Source organism: Oncorhynchus clarkii, chromosome 4 (assembly GCF_045791955.1).
Source record: "Oncorhynchus clarkii lewisi isolate Uvic-CL-2024 chromosome 4, UVic_Ocla_1.0, whole genome shotgun sequence".
Classification (NCBI taxonomy): domain Eukaryota; kingdom Metazoa; phylum Chordata; class Actinopteri; order Salmoniformes; family Salmonidae; genus Oncorhynchus; species Oncorhynchus clarkii.
In genome coordinates this window covers 39,066,856-39,087,008 of record NC_092150.1, presented here as the reverse complement: position 1 = coordinate 39,087,008, position 20,153 = coordinate 39,066,856, and the positions used below count along the sequence as shown (strand labels likewise).

Sequence of the window (20,153 nt, the reverse complement as noted above, 5' to 3'; positions counted from 1 at the left end):
TATCAACACTATTTAAACTTTTGGTGCATGAGAGAATGACATAAGAAAGTAATCAAGACGACTATCCTTACAGTGAATAATGGTGGTGGCAGAATCCTGCTGTGGGGGATATTGTTCAGCTGCAGGGGCTTGGAGACTAGTCAGGATCGAGGGAAAGATGAACGGAGCAAAGTACAGAGAGACCCTTGATGAAAACCTGTTCCAGAGCACTCAGGACCTCAGACTGGGGCGGAGGTTCACCTTCCAACAGGAGAACGACCCTAAGCACACAGCCAAGACAATGCAGGAGTGGCTTCGGGACAAGTCTCTGAATGTCCTTGAGTGGCCCAGCTAGAGCATGGACTTGAACCCAATCAAACATCTCTGGAGAGACCTGAAAAGAGCTGTGCATCGACGCTCCCCGTCCAACCTGACAGAGCTTGAGAGGATCTGCAGAGAAGAATGTGAGAAACTCCCCAAATACAGGTATGCCAAGCTTGTAGCGTCATATCCAAGAAGACTCTGGGCTGTAAACACTACCAAAGGTGCTTCAACAAAGTACTGAGTAAAGGGTCTGAATACTTATGTAAATGTCACATTTCCGGGGGGGAAAAGTATGTATCTAAAAACCTGTTTTGGATTTGTGTGTAGATTGATGAGGGGGAGAAAACAATGTAATATATTTTAGAATAAGGCTGTAAAGTAACAAAATGTGGAAAAAAATCAAGGGGTCTGAAAACCCGAATGTGCTGTATGTGCTTAAACCCGCAAGGTACAGACAATTCATTCGTTTTAACTACATTTTCAGTCCTAGTTTAACTAAAAACCCATACATTTCATACCACAACATAATAGTATTAAAATAAATGGTTCTAATTTAAATGTATACATAATTAATCATTTCAACTATAATTTCCTCCAACAGACACCCAATTTGACATGCTCCTATAAACTTCACATGGTGCTCATTTATTTGATTTGATTCTAGATCCATCCAAAAGATCCATCCAAAAGATCTTTGTGGAAATACTTTAAAAGAATCCATGACTAATAGTTACATTTTCAATTTGACAAATCACACTTTTCACTGATATCAATTTTAACCCTTGACCCTAAATAAAAAGGCTGAACCGTTTTCCCGCATCTGCATCTCCATCCCAAATCTCCCCATTGCCCCAGCAGCAAATTAGTCTACATTTAGGCTATTGTTTACATGTGTATTTCACACTAGATTGAGGTAGAAATTGGAGTATAACGCTTGTATGGATGTCAACCCCAATATATTTTCATGTCATCGTCATCAATCAATACAGTTTAAAACGCCTTTGACAACCACAACCGATTTCTGTATGCTAGCTATGCTACCAGCTTATACGGATGGGAGTTAGCATTTAGCAGTCACTTTTTCTAAACCTGAAAAGGGACAACCTCTAAATGTTATGTACGAAAACAGCCAAATATATCCAAATCGGATTTTAGTAACTACACTGTGTGCCTGTTACAATAGATCAATCATAACAGATTTGACAAATATCCACTTTGTTAGATCAGATTTGTTGAATGTGCGCCAATTCAGCACCCTGCTGTCCCCCACGGTCTGCATTCCATTGACCTCTTTACTGGCATCTATCCCCATTACCTCCCAGATCTTTTTCCAGGAGATCAAACTCATTTTTGTGTCTTTGAAATCCATACACGAGGTATCATAAAGATGTATTTTATTTGTGAACTTGTTCTGATAGCCTTTTGTCAAAGTTGTCAAGGAAGTGAGTTTCTGTTTATACAGGATGTACCCCCACAACCAATCATGACAATGCTGAGTAATTTACATTTATTATTTTTTTAATTTTACCTTTATTTAACTAGGCAGGTCAGTGAAGAACAACTTGTTATTCACAATGACGGCCTACCAAAAGGCAAAAGGCCTCCTGCAGGAACGGGGGATTACAAATCAAATAAAAATATAGGACTAAACACACATCACGACAAGAGAGACCTAAGACACTATACGGCACTATGTGGAGCCTTCTGTATTGTTAAAACATTTAGGAGGCGCACGGGAACCGCCGTACATAGCTCGATTTGACCTCCATAAGCTACCAGAGCTCCCCCTCCCCAATACACACACACACACACACACACACACACACACACACACACACACACACACACACACACACACACACACACACACACACACACACACACACACACACACACACACACACACACACACTAGTAGCAGGACATAAAGGCAACCCTCCATTTCAGTAGGAATTCTAACAAAATGTTATTTTTACCTTCATGATGGACAAAAAAATCTTATGTAGATTTCTCTGTAAAGAGCAATAGACCTACTACTCCCCAATAACTCCTATTGGTGTGATCTGAGTGATTCAGAGTTTTGTGTTAGTGGTGGTGGTTTTTTTTAAATATATTTTTTAATAAAATAACGTTCCTTTATCCAAGAAATCTGGTTGAGATCAGGAGACCTCCCAGCAAACCAAAATTGGTTCTGTGAAGGTTTTCTGAACATTCGTTAGGGCGCTGCAAATATTCTCATAACACAAAAACTGTCCAGATGATTATAGAATGTTTGTGTAAAACATTCACCTGATGTTGCAAGAATGTTCCTAGAACACATTTAGTCTGTTCAGAATGTTTCATTAGGCTGTGGGAAGAGTCTGGTGGGAACATTGTTGGGACATTCCCAAAACACAAAAACTATACACTTGTGCAAGAAACATTTTCTTGATGTTACAAGAATGTTCAGAGAACACATTTAGGAGTAGTGGTTGCGGAAGTGAAAGTGGTAGTGGTAGTGTCAGCTCAGTGCCATGTGCTGTGTACAGATGGATGGGGTGGGGAAGGGAGGAGTGTGTTTAGACCAGGCTGCTGAATCAGATATAGGACTTGGGTAAAGTCCAAGAGGAGGGCTTTCTCTTGAACTAGCACAGTACCAGAGTTGACTGCATCTCCCTCTCTTTCTCTCTTTCGAACAGTTTATCGGTCCAATTAGTGTGCTTGTTATATTAGGGCTGACCCCATCTTGTCAACTTCTTTATCCTTATTCTAAAATAAGTGCATGCGGTGCATATATGTGTCACGTGACGAGAGCAAGGGTTAAAGGAAGAGGGAATATTTTTCTTAAACATACGAGGTAATTATGTTGCAGCTTCATCGACACGGACAGCGCGATACACACTGTTGAAGTTCTGTGGTGGTCGCTGCAGCAGGGAGGAGAGAGAGACAACGGGTGCTAGTCACTCAGTCACTCGCTGTCACAGCGTAGCAAGTCTGAGCCCGGCCTGGCACAACCAAATACATTGCGGTCGGACTCCCTCTAGTCATTTGTGTGTCTTAGTTATTTAATCAAACAGTGCGCTTAAAGCATCAGACAAGCGCAGTGCATCTAGTTGATTTGATTAACACAATACAGTAGGATGTGTTTGTGTATATATATGGAAAAATACACGTTTTAAAATGTCAACCAATCGATTGGTCGAAAGAACAGACTGGGCAACCAAGATTTATTTTAGTCGGGGACAGTCCTATATTATATGTTGGATGTTGTTTCTGTTTGTCGGGCCATTGGGGATGAAAGACACACATGTTGTTAGGTATATTTGTTTGTCTGTTCTGTGCTCCATATACTGTGTCTCTACATGCGTCTACATGTCTGTCTGTCTTTGTCTGCATCCTCAGTGTGTGTTTCTCGTCATTCTTAATTGTAAAGGTCCTCCATCTCCAGATATGGATGCCAACTATGGCGGAGGGCTGCTGGATATGGTGAAAGGCGGAGCCGGCAAGTTCTTCAGCAACTTCAAGGATAACCTGAAGGACACACTCAAAGACACCTCCACTAAAGTCATGCACCAGGTGGCCACGTAAGTCCCAAAAATCACCCCCAATCCCTTTACCCCTGACTCATTTGAATTTTTATTCTCTTTTAATTCAAACTTTTTCTGTTAAGTGTGTTGAGACCTAGTGAAATACACTTTAAATAAATTGTGATTTGATTTCCTGAGCCCTAACTTCCTTAACCTGTTACACCACCCATCTCTGCCCTTACAAAAATTGCAGCAAATGTAGTATTTTGGACGCAGTAGTTGCAGAATAACTACGGTATACTGCAGTTATACTGCACTGTAACTGCAGTTACTCTGCCAAATTACTGCAGTAAAAAAAATGTGAACGCAGTATTTGCAGCATACTGCAGTTATACTGCACTCCGACTGCAATCTTTTTTTTCTTATGGGTGGATCTGGCATGGGAGATATGATGTGTCTGTGCTCCCTGGCTGGGGTGTGGTGACATGTGGCTAGCCTCCATGCCATGATATCTAGTTGTTTTGGGCTAGAAATTTCACAGGCTTTTCCTCCTACCCAACTCTGACCCAGTTCTGGTTCCCAGGCTAGCCTAGAGGTGAACGACTCTATGCCTTCCCCGATAAGGAGCGCTCAGGCTGGGCCTAGCAGAGATCTCAGGCCTTTGCTCTCTCCTCAAGTGGTCGAGAAGATGTAAATTCATTAGTGGACGAACGGAAGAGTGTCCTCCCCTCCTCGATAGCCACCTTTCATCGAGGATAGTCATGTGTATCCTATCTGAGTCCTTCGCGGAAGCATTTTGAAATCTGCCACACCCACTTTGAGTCGGCTTTTGTTTTGTCGGAGGAGAGAAGCATGCACACGTTTAAAAACAATATGAAACTTAGCGTTTTATCTATAAAATGTCTAGCATAGCCAACTTAATTTGTTTTTAACACTTTACATATTTATTTTGCGATCCACCACTGTAAGTGGAATTTGCCTGATGACGCGTGAGTGGAGAAGGAGAGTCTAATTTCATACAAGCTCATTTTCATCCACGCTCCCTCACCTCGCCGCCTCTCCTCGATTACCTTTGTCCTTTTTCAAAAGAAGGTGAGAGAGGACACAGGAGTTAAGCAAATCGAATTGAGAAAAGGCCTCTACGTGCCTGCTGGGAGCTAACATGGTAGTGTGAAGGGAGGAGCGTCAGTTGTCATCCAGTTGAGATGTTTACCTGTCCTCTGTGGTTGCCGTGGTTTCCTGACCTGTGAAATATGGAATGGGGTAGTTATGACTGGGCTGATTACGCATGGTTTCAGACCAAGGCTCTCCCACCCGGTTCCTGGAGAGCTAACCTGTAGGTTTTCGCTCCATCCCCAGTTGTAACTAACCTGATTCAGTTTATCAATCAGCTAATTATTAGAATCAGGTGGGCTAAATTAGGGTAGGAGCGAAAACCGACAAGACACTAGCTCTCCAGGAACAGGGTTGGAGAGCTTTGTTTTAGACACTTAGATACATCTCTATGGCTGTACACCACAGCACAATGGGAAAACACTTAATACTATTGGTGAGAGACAGAGTTATTATTTGAATTGTACCTGTATATGGAGATAAAATATGAGTAAAATAGATAGCTAATAAAAAAGGCCGGATAGATTTTTCCTAAAGGGGATGTGAGGGAAGGAAAGCAGATGAATGGATGGAGAGGCCTGGAGGAACAGTGGGAAGGGTGTGGAGGGATGACGGATAATGTCTGTGGGGGGGCTACCGAGTCTGGCACCGCTGGGTCCTGAGAGAGATGACATTCTTTCTGCGTAGGCGTCTGCACTGGCCACACAAAGGAGCCTCTGTACTGTCGGACAGTGAGCAGGCCTCTCGAGACTCATGCCTCCTTGTCCACACACTCTGCCTTTAACCCTGCCACACACGCACACGCACAGAACCTCTGCCATCTCTCTGGACCACATTGAAACGGTGTCAGTTACGGAGCAGGGACAGGGCAGAGCCGGGGTATATTGATTCAGCGGGTCGATCACAATTTGCTGCTAATACGGTTATCTTTTGCCTAGTCTCGTCTCTTCCCTTCTCCTTTCCTTTCCCTTCCTGTTATTTCCCCTCTTCTCCTATGATCTCAACTTCACTCCTCTCAGCTTGTTTATTCTCTCCCCTATTTGTCTTTTCTATCCTTTCCTCATCTCCTCCATTTTCTGTTCATCTCTCCCCTCCTTTTCTCTCTTCTCCTTTTCTCTCCTCTCCTGTGTGAATAATTGATAGCGGTTTATTGTACTTAGAGCAATGCTGATACACAGGGATTCATTTCACCTAGAAAAAAACAGGCCATGTGTACACCACTGTCAGTTTGGTACTGTGTATTACAGCTAGTTACTGTTGACCTGCCATTTGTATAGTAGAGCAGGCATGGCCAGTGTGTATTACAGATATAGTTAGTCCCTATCTATAGCTTACACTACAGCTAGCTATTTCAAAGCCATGGAGGCTACATGTGTACATCTGATATAATCCAAGATTCAGTGGAATTTGTTGAAACAAAGTCAGTTACTTGATTCATGGTCAAATGAGATACCATTCAATCAGCTGTGTGCAAGCTGTCTTCCTTAGAACACATGCAGTTGTGACAGACAGACTCTGCAGTGCTGTGTTCTGTTCTGTTTTCACTGAGTGTTGTATTGGTCTGAAAGGCAGTGTGTCCTTGGCCCACTCCCATTCTCTCTCTCTCACATCCCCCCTCTCTCCCCTCTATATTCTCTCTCTCTCAATTCAATTTCAATTTAAGAGGCTTTATTGGCATGGGAAACATATGTTTACATTGCCAAATCAAGTGAAATAGATAATAAACTAAAGTGAAATAAACACTAAAAAATGTACAGTAAACATTACACTCACAAAATTTCCAAAAGAATAAAGACATTTCAAATGTCATATGTCTATATACAGTGTTGTAATGATGTGCAATTAGTTCAAGTACAAAAGGAAAAATAAACATTTAGTTGTATTTATAATGGTGTTTGTTCTCTCTATCGCTCTCTCTCTCATTCCCTCCGCCTTCTCCCTCCCCTCTATATTCTCTATCTCCCATTCTCTCTCGCTCTCTCTCATTTCCTCCCCCTCTTTCTCCCCTCTATATTCTCCCTCTCTTCTCTCTCCCATTTTCTCTCTCTCTCTAGAAACACACGACTCATAAGTTATGATGACCTATTCCTCTCTATCAGAACCTTCTATTTACAGACAAACCCTATCTGTGGTTACTGCAACGTGTCACAGTAACCACAGGAAATGGTGGGAAACGCCACAGCTGTGCTGTCGCCACACTGCTGAGCGTGTGAGCTTTAACTGTTAGAGCATGGCTCCAATGTCTCTAATGTAATACAGCCAAGGGTAGCTGTAGCTTGCCTGGCCTAATTAATGTTTTGTGTTTTTGTGTATATATAGCAGGGTATAGAATATATACCTACAGTAGCCTATACACCTGTTTGTGTGTGTGTGTGGGTGTGTATACCGCCCTCTAATAATAATAATCATATATTTATTTTAAATAGCGCTTTTCATTACAAGTAGAATCTCAAAGTTGCTTTAAAAACAAAATAAACCAAAAACAATTTTATAAAACAAATATAGGGATCTGGCAATGGTCTTCCACATCGTTAGATGATGATAAGCAGTTCAGTAAAGTAGTATCATGAAGAGGGAGAGTAGGTGGTACAGCCAGGCAGGGAGCTCGAGACATCTGACAGATATGCCACAGAGCTCCTCAACGGGCACCTTGTCGTCTTCGATAGTCACAGCTCCTCCTTCATAGGTAGGCTGGATCGTCCAGTCCTGAAATGTAGTACCCACCTGGGTGCTGCTTCAGCGACTGTAAAAGCCCCAGTAAGACCACCACACCTCAACAATGGTCCAATGAGCCTCTGCATCCCCTCACACCGCTGTCCCTCTAGGAACTGGGGCAGGGTGCTAAAAAGCCAACGCTGTTAATCTGGTTTTGCTGCATCATTTAAATCATGCTAGCTAGCTAAATAGAAACGGACTTGCCATAATCAGTCCTGCATTTATGTGGAACACCACCAGATATTTCAGTTCATCTATCAACAAGTTATCAAAAACTTTAAAAGTATTTTTTTGGGGGATCCAAAACCCTTAAAAACAATAAAATATGTCAAATATTTACAGAGCTCTCTGCCTAGCCTACCTCTCCCCCCACCAACAAGATACTAGCAAGCCTACTGTAGCGATTCTTATCGACATCTCAAGGGGGGGCCCGGCTGTACACGCTCCAGCATGTAGCCAGAATAGGTCAGAGGCTTCTAAGCTGCATGCTACAACACTGCTGGCCTCACGCAAAGCAAAATTACACCTGCTTATCCTGCTCAAAATAACCTGGGCTGGCTCTGCAGTCTTGCAGCCATAGTTAGCAGAACTAACTCTATGACCAGACAGCAGCAGCCACAGTTCACATTTAGTACAGCTAACACTATAACTGGACTTGTACCTGCCACAGTTAACAGTTAGCAGAGCCAGCACTATAGCTAGACTTGTAGCAGCCACAGTTAGCAGAGCTAGCGCTAGCCAGAAAGGCCTATGCAGCAGCCTCAGTTAGCAGAGCTTGCGCTAGCCAGGAAGGGCTATGCAGCAGCCACAGTTAGCAGAGCTAGCGCTAGCCAGAAAGGCCTATGTAGCAGCCACAGTGCCAAATCCAGTTCTGAAGGCCTGCAGACACAGTTAGTAGAGCTAGCACTAGCCAGATAGTCTAACACTGTTCATGCTGCAGGAGAGCACAACAGAACACTGTATCAAAATAGAACACTGCTGCTTGTCCAATTACCTCATTATGAGTATTTCCCACTTGATGCTTCCTCCTGTCCCCGCCTCCCAGCCTCCTCTCCTCCTCTCATCCCTCCCTCAGGTTACCCATGTGGCTGGGCTGTTGCATAACCATGCAGGGCCAGGATGGGAAGCCCTCAGGGCCATATGGCTCTCATCCACCTCAGTACTTCACAAACAGACCATTGGCCTAGAATAGTGGATATACGTTTACAAATCAAATGAAATTGTTTTTGTCACATGCGCCGAATACAACAGCCCTTAACCAACAATGCAGTTTTAAGAAAATATGTTAAAAAAGTAAATAAAAATAGCAGGGCTATATACAGGGGGTACCGGTACAGAGTCAATGTGCTGGTGTTGAGGTAATTGAGGTAATATGTACATGTAGGTTATTAAAGTGACTATGCATAGATAATAACAGAGAGTAGCAACAGCGTAGAAGAGAGAGGGGAGGGCAATGCAAATAGTCTGGGTAGCCATTTGATTAGATGTTCAGGAGTCTTAGGGCTTGGGGTAGAAGTTGTTTAGAAGCCTCTTGGACCTTGACTTGGCGCTCCAGTTCCGCTTGCCGTGCGGTAGCAGAGAGAACAGTCTATGACTAGGTGGCTGGAGTCTTTGACAATTTTTAGGGCCTTCCTCTGACACCACCTGGTATAGAGGTCCTGGATGGTAGGAAGCTTGGCCCTAGTGATGTACAGGGCCGTACGCACTACCCTCTGTAGTGCCTTGCAGTCGGAGGCCGAGCTATTGCCATACCAGGCAGGGATGCAACCTGTCAGGATGCTCTCGAAGGTGCAGCTGCAAAACCTTCTGATGATCTGAAGGCCCATGCCAGTCTCCTGAGGTGGAATAGGTTTAGTCGTGCCCTCTTCATGACTGTCTTGGTGTGCTTGGACCGTTAGTTCGTTGGTGATGTGGACGCCAAGGAACTTGAAGCTCTCAACCTGCTCCACTATGGTCCTGTCAATGAGAATGGGGCGTGCTCGGTCCTCCTTTTCCTGTAGTCCACAATCATCTCCTTTGTCTTGATCACATTGAGGGAGAGGTTGCAGTTCTTGCAGCACACAGTCAGGTCTCTGACCTCCTCCCTATAGGCGGTCTCATCGTTGTCGGTGATCAGGCCTATCACTTTTGTGTCATCGGCGAACTTAATAATGGTGTTGGAGTCATGCCTGGCCATGCAGTCATGAGTGAACAGGGAGTACAGGAGAGGACTGAGCATGCACCCCTGAGGGCCCCCGTGTTGAGGATCAGCGTGGCAGATGTGTTGTTACCTACCCTTACCACCTGGGGGGTGTCCCGTCAAGATGTCCAGGATCCAGTTGCAGAGGGAGGTGTTTAGTCCCAGGATCCTTAGTTTAGTGATGACCTTTGAGGGCACTATGGTGCTGAACTCTGAGCTGTAGTCAATGAATAGCATTCTCACATAGGTGTTCCTTTTGTCCAGGTGGGAAAGGGCAATATAGAGATTGTATCATCTGTGGATCTGTTGGGGCGGTATGCAAATTGGAGTGGGTCTAGGGTTTCTGGGATAATTGTGTTGATGTGAGCCATGACCAGCCTTTCAAAGCATTTCATGGCTACAGACGTTAGTGCTTTTGGTCAGTAGACATTTAGGCAGGTTACCTTAGTGTTCTTGGGCACAGGGATTATGGTGGTCTGCTTGAAACATGTTGGTATTACAGACTCAGACAGGAAGAGGCTGAAAATGTCAGTGAAGACACTTGCCAGTTTGGTCTAGTTTGAAAGCCTTGACACATCCGACGAGCCGGTGTAGTACCATTCGATCTTAGTCCTGTATTGACACTTTGCCTGTTTGATGGTTCGTCGGAGGGCATAGCGGAATCTTATAAGTTTCCGGGTTAGAGTCCTGCTCCTTGAAAGCAGCATCTCTACCCTTTAGCTCAGTGTGAATTTTGCCTGTAATCCATGGCTTCTGGTTGGGGTATGTGTGTACAGTCACTGTGGGGACGACGTGATCGATGCACTTATTGATGAAGCCAGTGACTTATGTGGTGTACTCCTCAATGCTATCGGAAAAATCCCAGAAAATATTCCAGACTCTGCTAACAAAACAGTTCTGTAGTTTAGCATCTGCTTCATCTGATAAATTTTTTATAGACCGAGCCACTGCTTCCTGCTTACATTTTTGCTTGTAAGCAGGAATCAGGAGGATATAATTATGGTCAGATTAGCCAAATGGAGGGCGAGGGAGGACGAGGGAGAGCTTTGTACGCGTCTCTGTGTGTGAAGTAAAGTTGGTCTAGAGTTTTTTTCCCCTCTGGTTTCACATTTAACATGCATGGCGGTATACAGCTCATTGAGTGTGTGAGTGTGGTGTGAGTGTGAGTGTGGTGCCAGCATCGGTCTGTGGTGGTATGCAGACAGCTACGTAAAATGCAGATGAAAACTCTAGGTAGATAGTGTGGTCTACAGCTTATCATGAGATACTCTACCTCAGGCGAGAAAAATCTAAAGATTTTTGGTGCACAATATCTAATTGTGCACCAACTGTTGTTTAGAAATATGCATTGCCCCCTGCCTCGTGTCTTACCAGAGGATGTTGTTCTATCCTGCCGATACAGTGTATAACCCACCAGCTGCATGTTATTAATGTTGTCGTTCTGCCATGACTCGGTGAAACACAAGATATTACAGTTTTTAATGTCCTGATGGTAAGATATACGAGCTTTCACTTCGTCCCATTTATTTTCCAGCGATTGAACGTTAGCTAGCAGTATGGATGGCAAAGGCAGATTAGCCACTCGTCGCCTGATCCTCACAAGGCACCCCAATCTTTTTCCGCAAAATCTCTGTTTCTTTCTCCAGCGAATGACGGGGATGAGAGCCTGTTTGGGTGTTTGGAGCATATCCTTCCCGTCCAACTCATTAAAGAAAAATGATTTGTCCAATTCAAGGTTAGTAATCGCTGTTCTGATGTCCAGAAGCTCTTTCCGGGCATACGAGACAGTTGCAGCAACATTATGCTCAAAATAAGTTACAAACAATGCGAAAAAACAAACAAAATAACACAGTTGGCCTTGGTTTACCAGTGTCCTGTCGATTATTGTTCCCTTGTCCGTTGGTGGTGTGAGTACCTATGCGTTGGTGCAGCTGTTATGCTGCGTGCTTTATATATTGTGTATTACGGGTATCGTCCCATGTCGTTCAACCAGGTTTACCCTCGCTCTTTTGTTTGGGTACAGCCCAGTGTTTTTGTATACGTGTTTGTTTTGGGTGTATTAAAAAACCCTATTGTGCATTCCTGCACCGGTCTCCAAATCCCTGGACCCCCCCCCCCCCCCCCAAAGGACCCCCCTCCCACAGACCCCTGTCTGTGTATGTTCACTTCAGCTGCTTGCTACAATGTGTCTGGATCATTCAAATACAAATTAGACAAAAACAATCACGTCTTTAAAAAACTGTAGACAAATCTCAGTGATCTAGACAATTCAGCGTCATATACGTTTAAGAATCTGAAGTTATACATATTCTATGAATTGAGAAAATATTATTTCTGTCGCAGGTACACAAAAGGAGAGCTGGACATTGCCTACATCACATCACGAATCATAGGTGAGTACACATTATTGTCAAATCATACTGTAAGTTCTAGATCAACTGTATGAAATGGAATGAAAGGACAGGGCGTGTGCCTGTGTATGAATTCCGTCAGCTGTGTTCATTTACTGCATGGGTGCCTGCGGTGTTGGGCTGTTCTAGCTTTAGCACCATTCCATTCATGAAGCGTACCAGACTCTCGTCTTCTTCTAACTGGCAATGGCTTTTCTCTCTAGCTAAAAGGACATCCATCGTTCTCTAACGGTAGCTTTATTTCATCATTATGGAGGGTAGTAAAGCCTGTATTTGGGCTTCACAGGTTTCTTCTCCACCCAATTGTTAGACTTTTAGATCTCTCCGTCTCTAGCCTCCTGTAAACTTTGCCTCACTCCCTCCTTACACAACATCTACTGTAAATCTATAGATGACAGAGGGTGGGATTTCAACAAGAGAAAGTTTGCTCTTGGTTTTTCGGGCCTAGGAGAGCTTTTAGGGTTGGTTGGGATGAGGGTAGGGTGATATTATGATACACAAAAGTATGTGGACTCCTGCTCGTCGAACATCTCATTCCAAAACCATGGGCATGAATATGAAGTTGGTCCCTCCTTTACTGCAATACCAGCCTCCACTCTTCTGGGAAGACTTTCCACTAGATGTTGGAACATTGCTGCGGGGACTTGCATCTATTCAGCCACAAGGGTATTAGTGAGGTTGGGCATTGACGTTGGGCGATTAGACCTGGCTCGCAGTCAGCGTTCCAATTTATCCCTAAGGTGTTCGATGGGGTTGAGGTAGGGCTCTGTGCAGGCCAGTCAAGTTCTTCCACACCGATCTCGACAAACCATTTTTGTATGGATATCTCTGTGTGCACGGTGACATTGTCATGCTGAAACAGGAACGGGCCTTCCTCAAACTGTTGCCTCGAAGTTGGAAGCGCACAATCGTCTAGAATGTCATTGCATGCTGTAGCATTAAGATTTCCCTTCAACAGCCCCAGACCATTATTCCTCCTTCACCAAACTTTACAGTTGGCACTATGCATTCGGGCAGGTAGTTCTCCTGGCATCCGCCAAAACCAGATTCGTCCATTGGACTGCCAGATGGTGAAGCGTGATTCATCACTCTAGAGGACGCATTTCCACTGCTCCAGAGTCCAATGGCGGCTAGCTTTACACCACTCCAGCCGACGCTTGGCATTGTGCATGGTGATCTTAGGTTTATGTGTGGCTATGGAAGTCCATTTCATGAAGCTCCCGACAAACAGATCTTGTGTTGACGTTGCTTCCATAGGCAGTTTGGAACTCGGTATTGAGTGTTGCAATTGAGGACAGACAATTCGCACTTCAGCACTCAACGGGCCCATTCTGTGAGCTTGTGTGACCTACCACTTCACGGCTGAGCCGTTGTTGCTCTTCGACGTTTCCACTTCACAATAACAGCACTTACAGTTGACCGGGGCAGCTCTAGCAGGGCAGAAATTTTACGAACTGACTTGTTGGAAAGGTGGCATCCTATGACGGTGTCACGTTGAAAGTCACTAAGCTCTTCAATACCGGCCATTTTACTGCTAATGCTTGTCTATGTAGATTGCTTGGCTGTGTGCTCGAATTTATACACATGTCAGCAAAGGGTATGGCTGAAATAGCCAAATCCACTAATTTGAAGGTGTGTCCACATACTTTTGTCCATGTCGTGTATATGCTAACACATACAAGCGCACACAAACACACACACATCCATACGCACGCTGCATGTAACAGCAGTCTGTCCTCCAGATGATGAGGACACAGCCACTCAAATGAAATGAAATCAAATGTTATTCGTCACCTGCTTTGTAAACAACAGGCGGAGACTAACAGTGAAATGCTTACTTATGGACCCTTCCCAACAACGCAGAGGGAAAATAATAGAAATAATAGAAAAATAACACAATGAATAAATAACGGATAACTTGGCTATATACACGGGGTACCAGTATCGAGTCCTTGTGCAGGGGTACGAGGTAATTGAGGTAGATATGTACATATGCGTAAGTAGGGATAAAGTGACAAGGCAACAGGATAGATGATTAACAGTAGTTGCTGCGTATGTGATGAGTCAAAAGAGTTAGTGCAAAAAGGGTCAAAGCAGGTAGTCTGGGTAGGTATTTGGTTAACTATTTCACTAACTATTTAACAGTCTTATGGCTTGGGGGTAGAAGCTATTCAGGGTCCTGTTGGTTCCAGACTTGGTGCATTGATACCGCTTGCCGTGCGGTAGCAGAGAGAACAGTCTATGACTTGGGTGGCTGGAGTCTTTTGACAATTTGAAGGGCCTTCCTCTGACACCTGAGGGCCTCTATCTCATAATGCATAGTGTGTCACCTTAGATCCCTCCTCTTACTGAACACTCATTTATGGGTGCGTTCGTAAATTCAACTCGAGTGTCAGAATGCGCTCTGGCCCGTGAATTCAGAGCTCTATTTTTTTATGGGCCTAATAATAAAGACGTCATTTACCGGTAAAAATGAATTACCATTTTATGTGGCATGAACAGTCATGATGCTTTCATCTGATTGGCTAACGAATCACTTCAAAAAAGTAGGCTACCTGTGCCCGTTTGTCCACTCCAAATAATCCAAACTGCATGTACACGCGTCTATTTCCATTCATCAAATGACACATCTATTTACAAAACACCAAAAAGTGTGGCTATTGACATTCGGCGATTGCCATTGTTTAGGCCTATATTAATTGATGCATCTTGCTGACAAATGGACCCCTTTTTTGTAACCTGAAAAGTCGAGACACCTGAAATGGGGCTGAAACTGTCCCGAGTAAAACAGGATGGTCACCCTAACACACACGGTCAATTTACTAGTCCAGGCTACAATGTGTAGGCCTATTACCATGAACTTCAAATTGGCCTACCGGCAGCCAGTGATGTAGTGGTAAAAAAAAAAAAAGGTGGGTTACCACTGATAAGTAAAATATTTTGAAAAAAGATGGTAAACTGCATTTAGTTGCGCCCACCCTCCGCTAGGCTTACACCACTGCTGGCAGCCTAACCTCTCAGCCGAGGCAATTTTACACACATGAACACACGCAGAACAGGCAGCCTACATTCAATATAATACATGAGTTGAATCCAAACATGTTTACACCCTCGTTCATGAGTTGTCCATAATTCATGAGTTAATGCTTGGAGTCTTCTCAGATGGCGTGATTTAAAACACTACCTGACTTTCCTTACATGAATGACATTTATGACGGTGTTATTTGTCATTATTAAGCTTATAACAATTGAATTAGAACTTAAACCCTGTAAAAAAAATCCTGGATATTGGAGATATCTGAAAATGCACTGTAAGTGTAACTATGTCTTCATAACATTTCATTGTGTTTCACCGTGAAAACAGTTCTCATGGGCACACAAATCTCAAATAATGTAGTCCTATGCCGTTGCAAAATCGATTGCTTCTAACTGAAAGAGTCAACTATAGGCCTACTGTCATTCATGTTGGATGTATTGGATGCTCCGTTGGTGTCTAGTGATATCTGCGACCATCATCCTCTGATCCAGGAAAGAAAACAAATATTGATAGAAAATAATGAAGCTAAATAAATGGTCTACTTCTGGCCACGGACGACACAGAGAACACCAATACCCCCGCGCACATGAAAAACAAAGCAATGAGCGCTCTAAACAGCTGACGGACAAAAGCAAACAATGATAAATCAACAGACAAATCGAATGCATTGGAAGAAAGGCTCTTTTCTTGAAAAATCAAGGAAATATGGTAAAATGGCGAAAATTAAATACAAAGGAAAATCTATGCGTTTAAAGGAGCTCAGCTGAGGCCAAACTCACTGAGTGGACCATGCCGTAGACAGGGAGACGGTTTATGCAGCCAACTAGAAATAAATGGTTTAAACCATGACAGAGAGGTGGGGGTGTTCGTTTCATTTGGAGGCTTTTATTTTCATATTTACCACTGTAAAACATATTTACCACAGCATTTTAAACAAATAGGAAAATGGTTAAGTTAGCCTTATTTAGAGACCCTACCCAAGTTTGACTTTTGTTGCATTTAGGGGAGCTAACATTTCACTCACTAACATTTCACCCCCCCCCCCCCCCCCCCCCCCCCCCCATTGCTGCTCTGTAATTCACACCCTGCCTGTGGTTAAATTACTTTCAACCCACTTTTAACCAGATGAATGTAACTTTAACTACATAAACCACATACAGTACAAGACTCTCATCTTTTAAATGATTAGAATGATTCCCTGCCTGGTTTGTGTTGGTAAACCCCTGTGGCCACAGGTCCATCACCCTGAAGGCGTTTCCATACTGCACAGTGCAGAAGGAATGAAAGTGGAACCCCATGACAGTGTTTAATAATAGTACTGGACTGTATATCCTGGCATGCCTCATCATCACCTCTATGGTCATTGGGATTGAACATATGTCTCCCTCTCTGTCCCCTGCCAGTGATGTCATATCCTGCGGAGGCGTTGCAGATCGGCAACCAGAACCATGTGGAGGACATCCGCTCTTTCCTGGACTCACGGCACGCTGACCACTACACCGTCTTCAACCTGTCACAGCGTAACTATCGCGGCGCCAAGTTCTCCAACCGGGTGAGACAGATATACACTGAGTTTACCAAACACGAGAACACCTTCCTAATACCTTCCTAACACCTCCCCCCTTTTGCCCTCAGAACAGCCTCAATTTGTCAGTGTCGAAGCGTTCCACAGGGATGCTGGCCCATGTTGACTCCAATGCTTCCCACAGTTGTGTCAAGTTGTCTGGATGTCCTTTGGATGGTGGACCGTTCTTGATACACATGGGAAACTGTTGAGCGTGGAAAAACCCAGCAGTGTTGCAGCTCTTGACACAAACCGCTGCGCTCAGCCACCTGCTACCCCGTTCAAAGACACTTCAATGTTTTGTCTTGCCCATCCACTCTCTGAATGCCACACATACACAATCCATGTCTCAATTGTCTCAAGGCTTAGAAATCTTTCTTTAACCTGTCTCCTCCCCTTCATCTACACTGATTGAAGTGGATTTAACAAGTGACATCAATAAGGGATCATAGCTTTCACCTGGATTCACCTGGTTGATCGATGTCATGGAAAGAGCAGGTGTTCTTAATGTTTTCTATACTCAGTATATATATATATATATATATATATATATATATATATATATATATATATATATATATACAGTGCCTTGCGAAAGTATTCGGCCCCCTTGAACTTTGCGACCTTTTGCCACATTTCAGGCTTCAAACATAAAGATATAAAACTGTATTTTTTTGTGAAGAATCAACAACAAGTGGGACACAATCATGAAGTGGAACAACATTTATTGGATATTTAAAACTTTTTTAACAAATCAAAAACTGAAAAATTGGGCGTGCAAAATTATTCAGCCCCTTTACTTTCAGTGCAGCAAACTCTCTCCAGAAGTTCAGTGAGGATCTCTGAATGATCCAATGTTGACCTAAATGACTAATGATGATAAATACAATCCACCTGTGTGTAATCAAGTCTCCGTATAAATGCACCTGCACTGTGATAGTCTCAGAGGTCCGTTAAAAGCGCAGAGAGCATCATGAAGAACAAGGAACACACCAGGCAGGTCCGAGATACTGTTGTGAAGAAGTTTAAAGCCGGATTTGGATACAAAAAGATTTCCCAAGCTTTAAACATTCCAAGGAGCACTGTGCAAGCGATAATATTGAAATGGAAGGAGTATCAGACCACTGCAAATCTACCAAGACCTGGCCGTCCCTCTAAACTTTCAGCTCATACAAGGAGAAGACTGATCAGAGATGCAGCCAAGAGGCCCATGATCACTCTGGATGAACTGCAGAGATCTACAGCTGAGGTGGGAGACTCTGTCCATAGGACAACAATCAGTCGTATATTGCACAAATCTGGCCTTTATGGAAGAGTGGCAAGAAGAAAGCCATTTCTTAAAGATATCCATAAAAAGTGTTGTTTAAAGTTTGCCACAAGCCACCTGGGAGACACACCAAACATGTGGAAGAAGGTGCTCTGGTCAGATGAAACCAAAATTGAACTTTTTGGCAACAATGCAAAACGTTATGTATGGCGTAAAAGCAACACAGCTTATCACCCTGAACACACCATCCCCACTGTGAAACATGGTGGTGGCAGCATCATGGTTTGGGCCTGCTTTTCTTGAGCAGGGACAGGGAAGATGGTTAAAATTGATGGGAAGATGGATGGAGCCAAATACAGGACCATTCTGGAAGAAAACCTGATGGAGTCTGCAAAAGACCTGAGACTGGGACGGAGATTTGTCTTCCAACAAGACAATGATCCAAAACATAAAGCAAAATCTACAATGGAATGGTTCAAAAATAAACATATCCAGGTGTTAGAATGGCCAAGTCAAAGTCCAGACCTGAATCCAATCGAGAATCTGTGGAAAGAACTGAAAACTGCTGTTCACAAATGCTCTCCATCCAACCTCACGGAGCTCGAGCTGTTTTGCAAGGAGGAATGGGAATACATTTCTGTCTCTCGATGTGCAAAACTGATAGAGACATACCCCAAGCGACTTACAGCTGTAATCGCAGCAAAAGGTGGCGCTACAAAGTATTAACTTAAGGGGGCTGAATAATTTTGCACGCCCAATTTTTCAGTTTTTGATTTGTTAAAGAAGTTTGAAATATCCAATAAATGTCGTTCCACTTTATGATTGTGTCCCACTTGTTGTTGATTCTTCACAAAAAATACAGTTTTATATCTTTATGTTTGAAGCCTGAAATGTGGCAAAAGGTCGCAAAGTTCAAGGGGGCCGAATACTTTCGCAAGGCACTGTATATATATATATAATGTGTGTGTATACAGTACCAGTCAAATGTTTGGACACACCTACTCATTCAAGGGTTTTTCTTTATTTTACTATTTTCTACATAGTATAATAATAGTGAAGACATCAACTATGAAATAACACATGGAATTATGGAGTAACAACCAAAAAAGTGTGAAACAAATCTAAATATATTTTAGATTTTAGATTCTTCAAAGTAGCCACCCTCTGCCTTGATGACAGCTTTACACACTCTTCGCATTCTCTCACTCTTCACCTGGAATGCTTTTCCAACAGTCTTGAAGGAGTTCCCACATATGCTGATCACTTGTTGGCTGCTTTTCCTTCACTCTGCTGTCCAACCCATCCCAAACCATCTCAATTGGGTTGAGGTCTGGTGATTGGTGACTCTCCTTGGTCAAATAGCCCTTACACAGCCTGGAGGTGTGTTGGGTCATTGTCCTGTTGAAAAACAAATGATAGTCCCACTAAGCGTAAACCAGATGGAATGGCATATCGCTGCAGAATGCTGATTAAGTGTGCCTTGGATTCTAAATAAATCACTGACAGTGTCACCAGCAAAGCAACATCACACCTCCTCCTCCTCCTCCATGCTACACAGTGGGAACAAACATGCAGAGATCATCCGTTCACCTACTCTGCGTCTCACAAATTTACGGCGGTTGGAACCAAAAATCTCAAATTTGGACTCATCATACCAAAGCACAGATTTCCATCGGTCTAATGTCCATTGCTTGTGTTTCTTGGCTCAAGCAAGTCTCTTCTTCTTATTGGTGTCCTTTAGTAGTGGTTTCTTTGCAGCAATTTGACCATGAAAGCCTGATTCACGCACTCCTCTGAGTAGTTGATGTTGAGATATGTCTGTTACTTGAACTCTGTGAAGCATTTATTTGGGCTGCAATTTCTGAGGCTGGTAACTCTAATGAACTTATCCTCTGCAGCAGAGGTAACTCTGGGTCTTCCTTTCCTGTGGTGGTCAACTACAGTATATAGTTGAAGTTGGAAGTTTACATACACTTAGGGTAGAGTCATTAAAACTTGTTTTTCAACCACTCCACAAATTTCTTGTTAACAAACTATAGTTTTGGCAAGTCGGTTAGG

The 20,153-nt window shown here is 43.4% G+C and overlaps 1 protein-coding gene across 7 annotated transcripts in view; it reads left to right on the top strand.

Moving 5' to 3' along the window:
- The window catches only part of LOC139406797 (auxilin-like), a 60,661-nt gene that overhangs the window by 15,901 nt on the left and 24,607 nt on the right, over positions 1-20,153 (top strand). For 3 of the 7 annotated variants that reach the window (XM_071149846.1, XM_071149843.1, XM_071149840.1), the window contains 3 exons: positions 3,716-3,866; positions 12,160-12,209; positions 16,668-16,816. In XM_071149846.1, the coding sequence (XP_071005947.1) occupies positions 3,716-3,866; positions 12,160-12,209; positions 16,668-16,816 (350 nt within the window). Of the gene's footprint in view, positions 1-3,001; positions 3,140-3,715; positions 3,867-12,159; positions 12,210-16,667; positions 16,817-20,153 lie in introns of those variants that run through there. The other 4 variants (XM_071149842.1, XM_071149844.1, XM_071149847.1 and 1 more) reach the window with 2 other exon arrangements.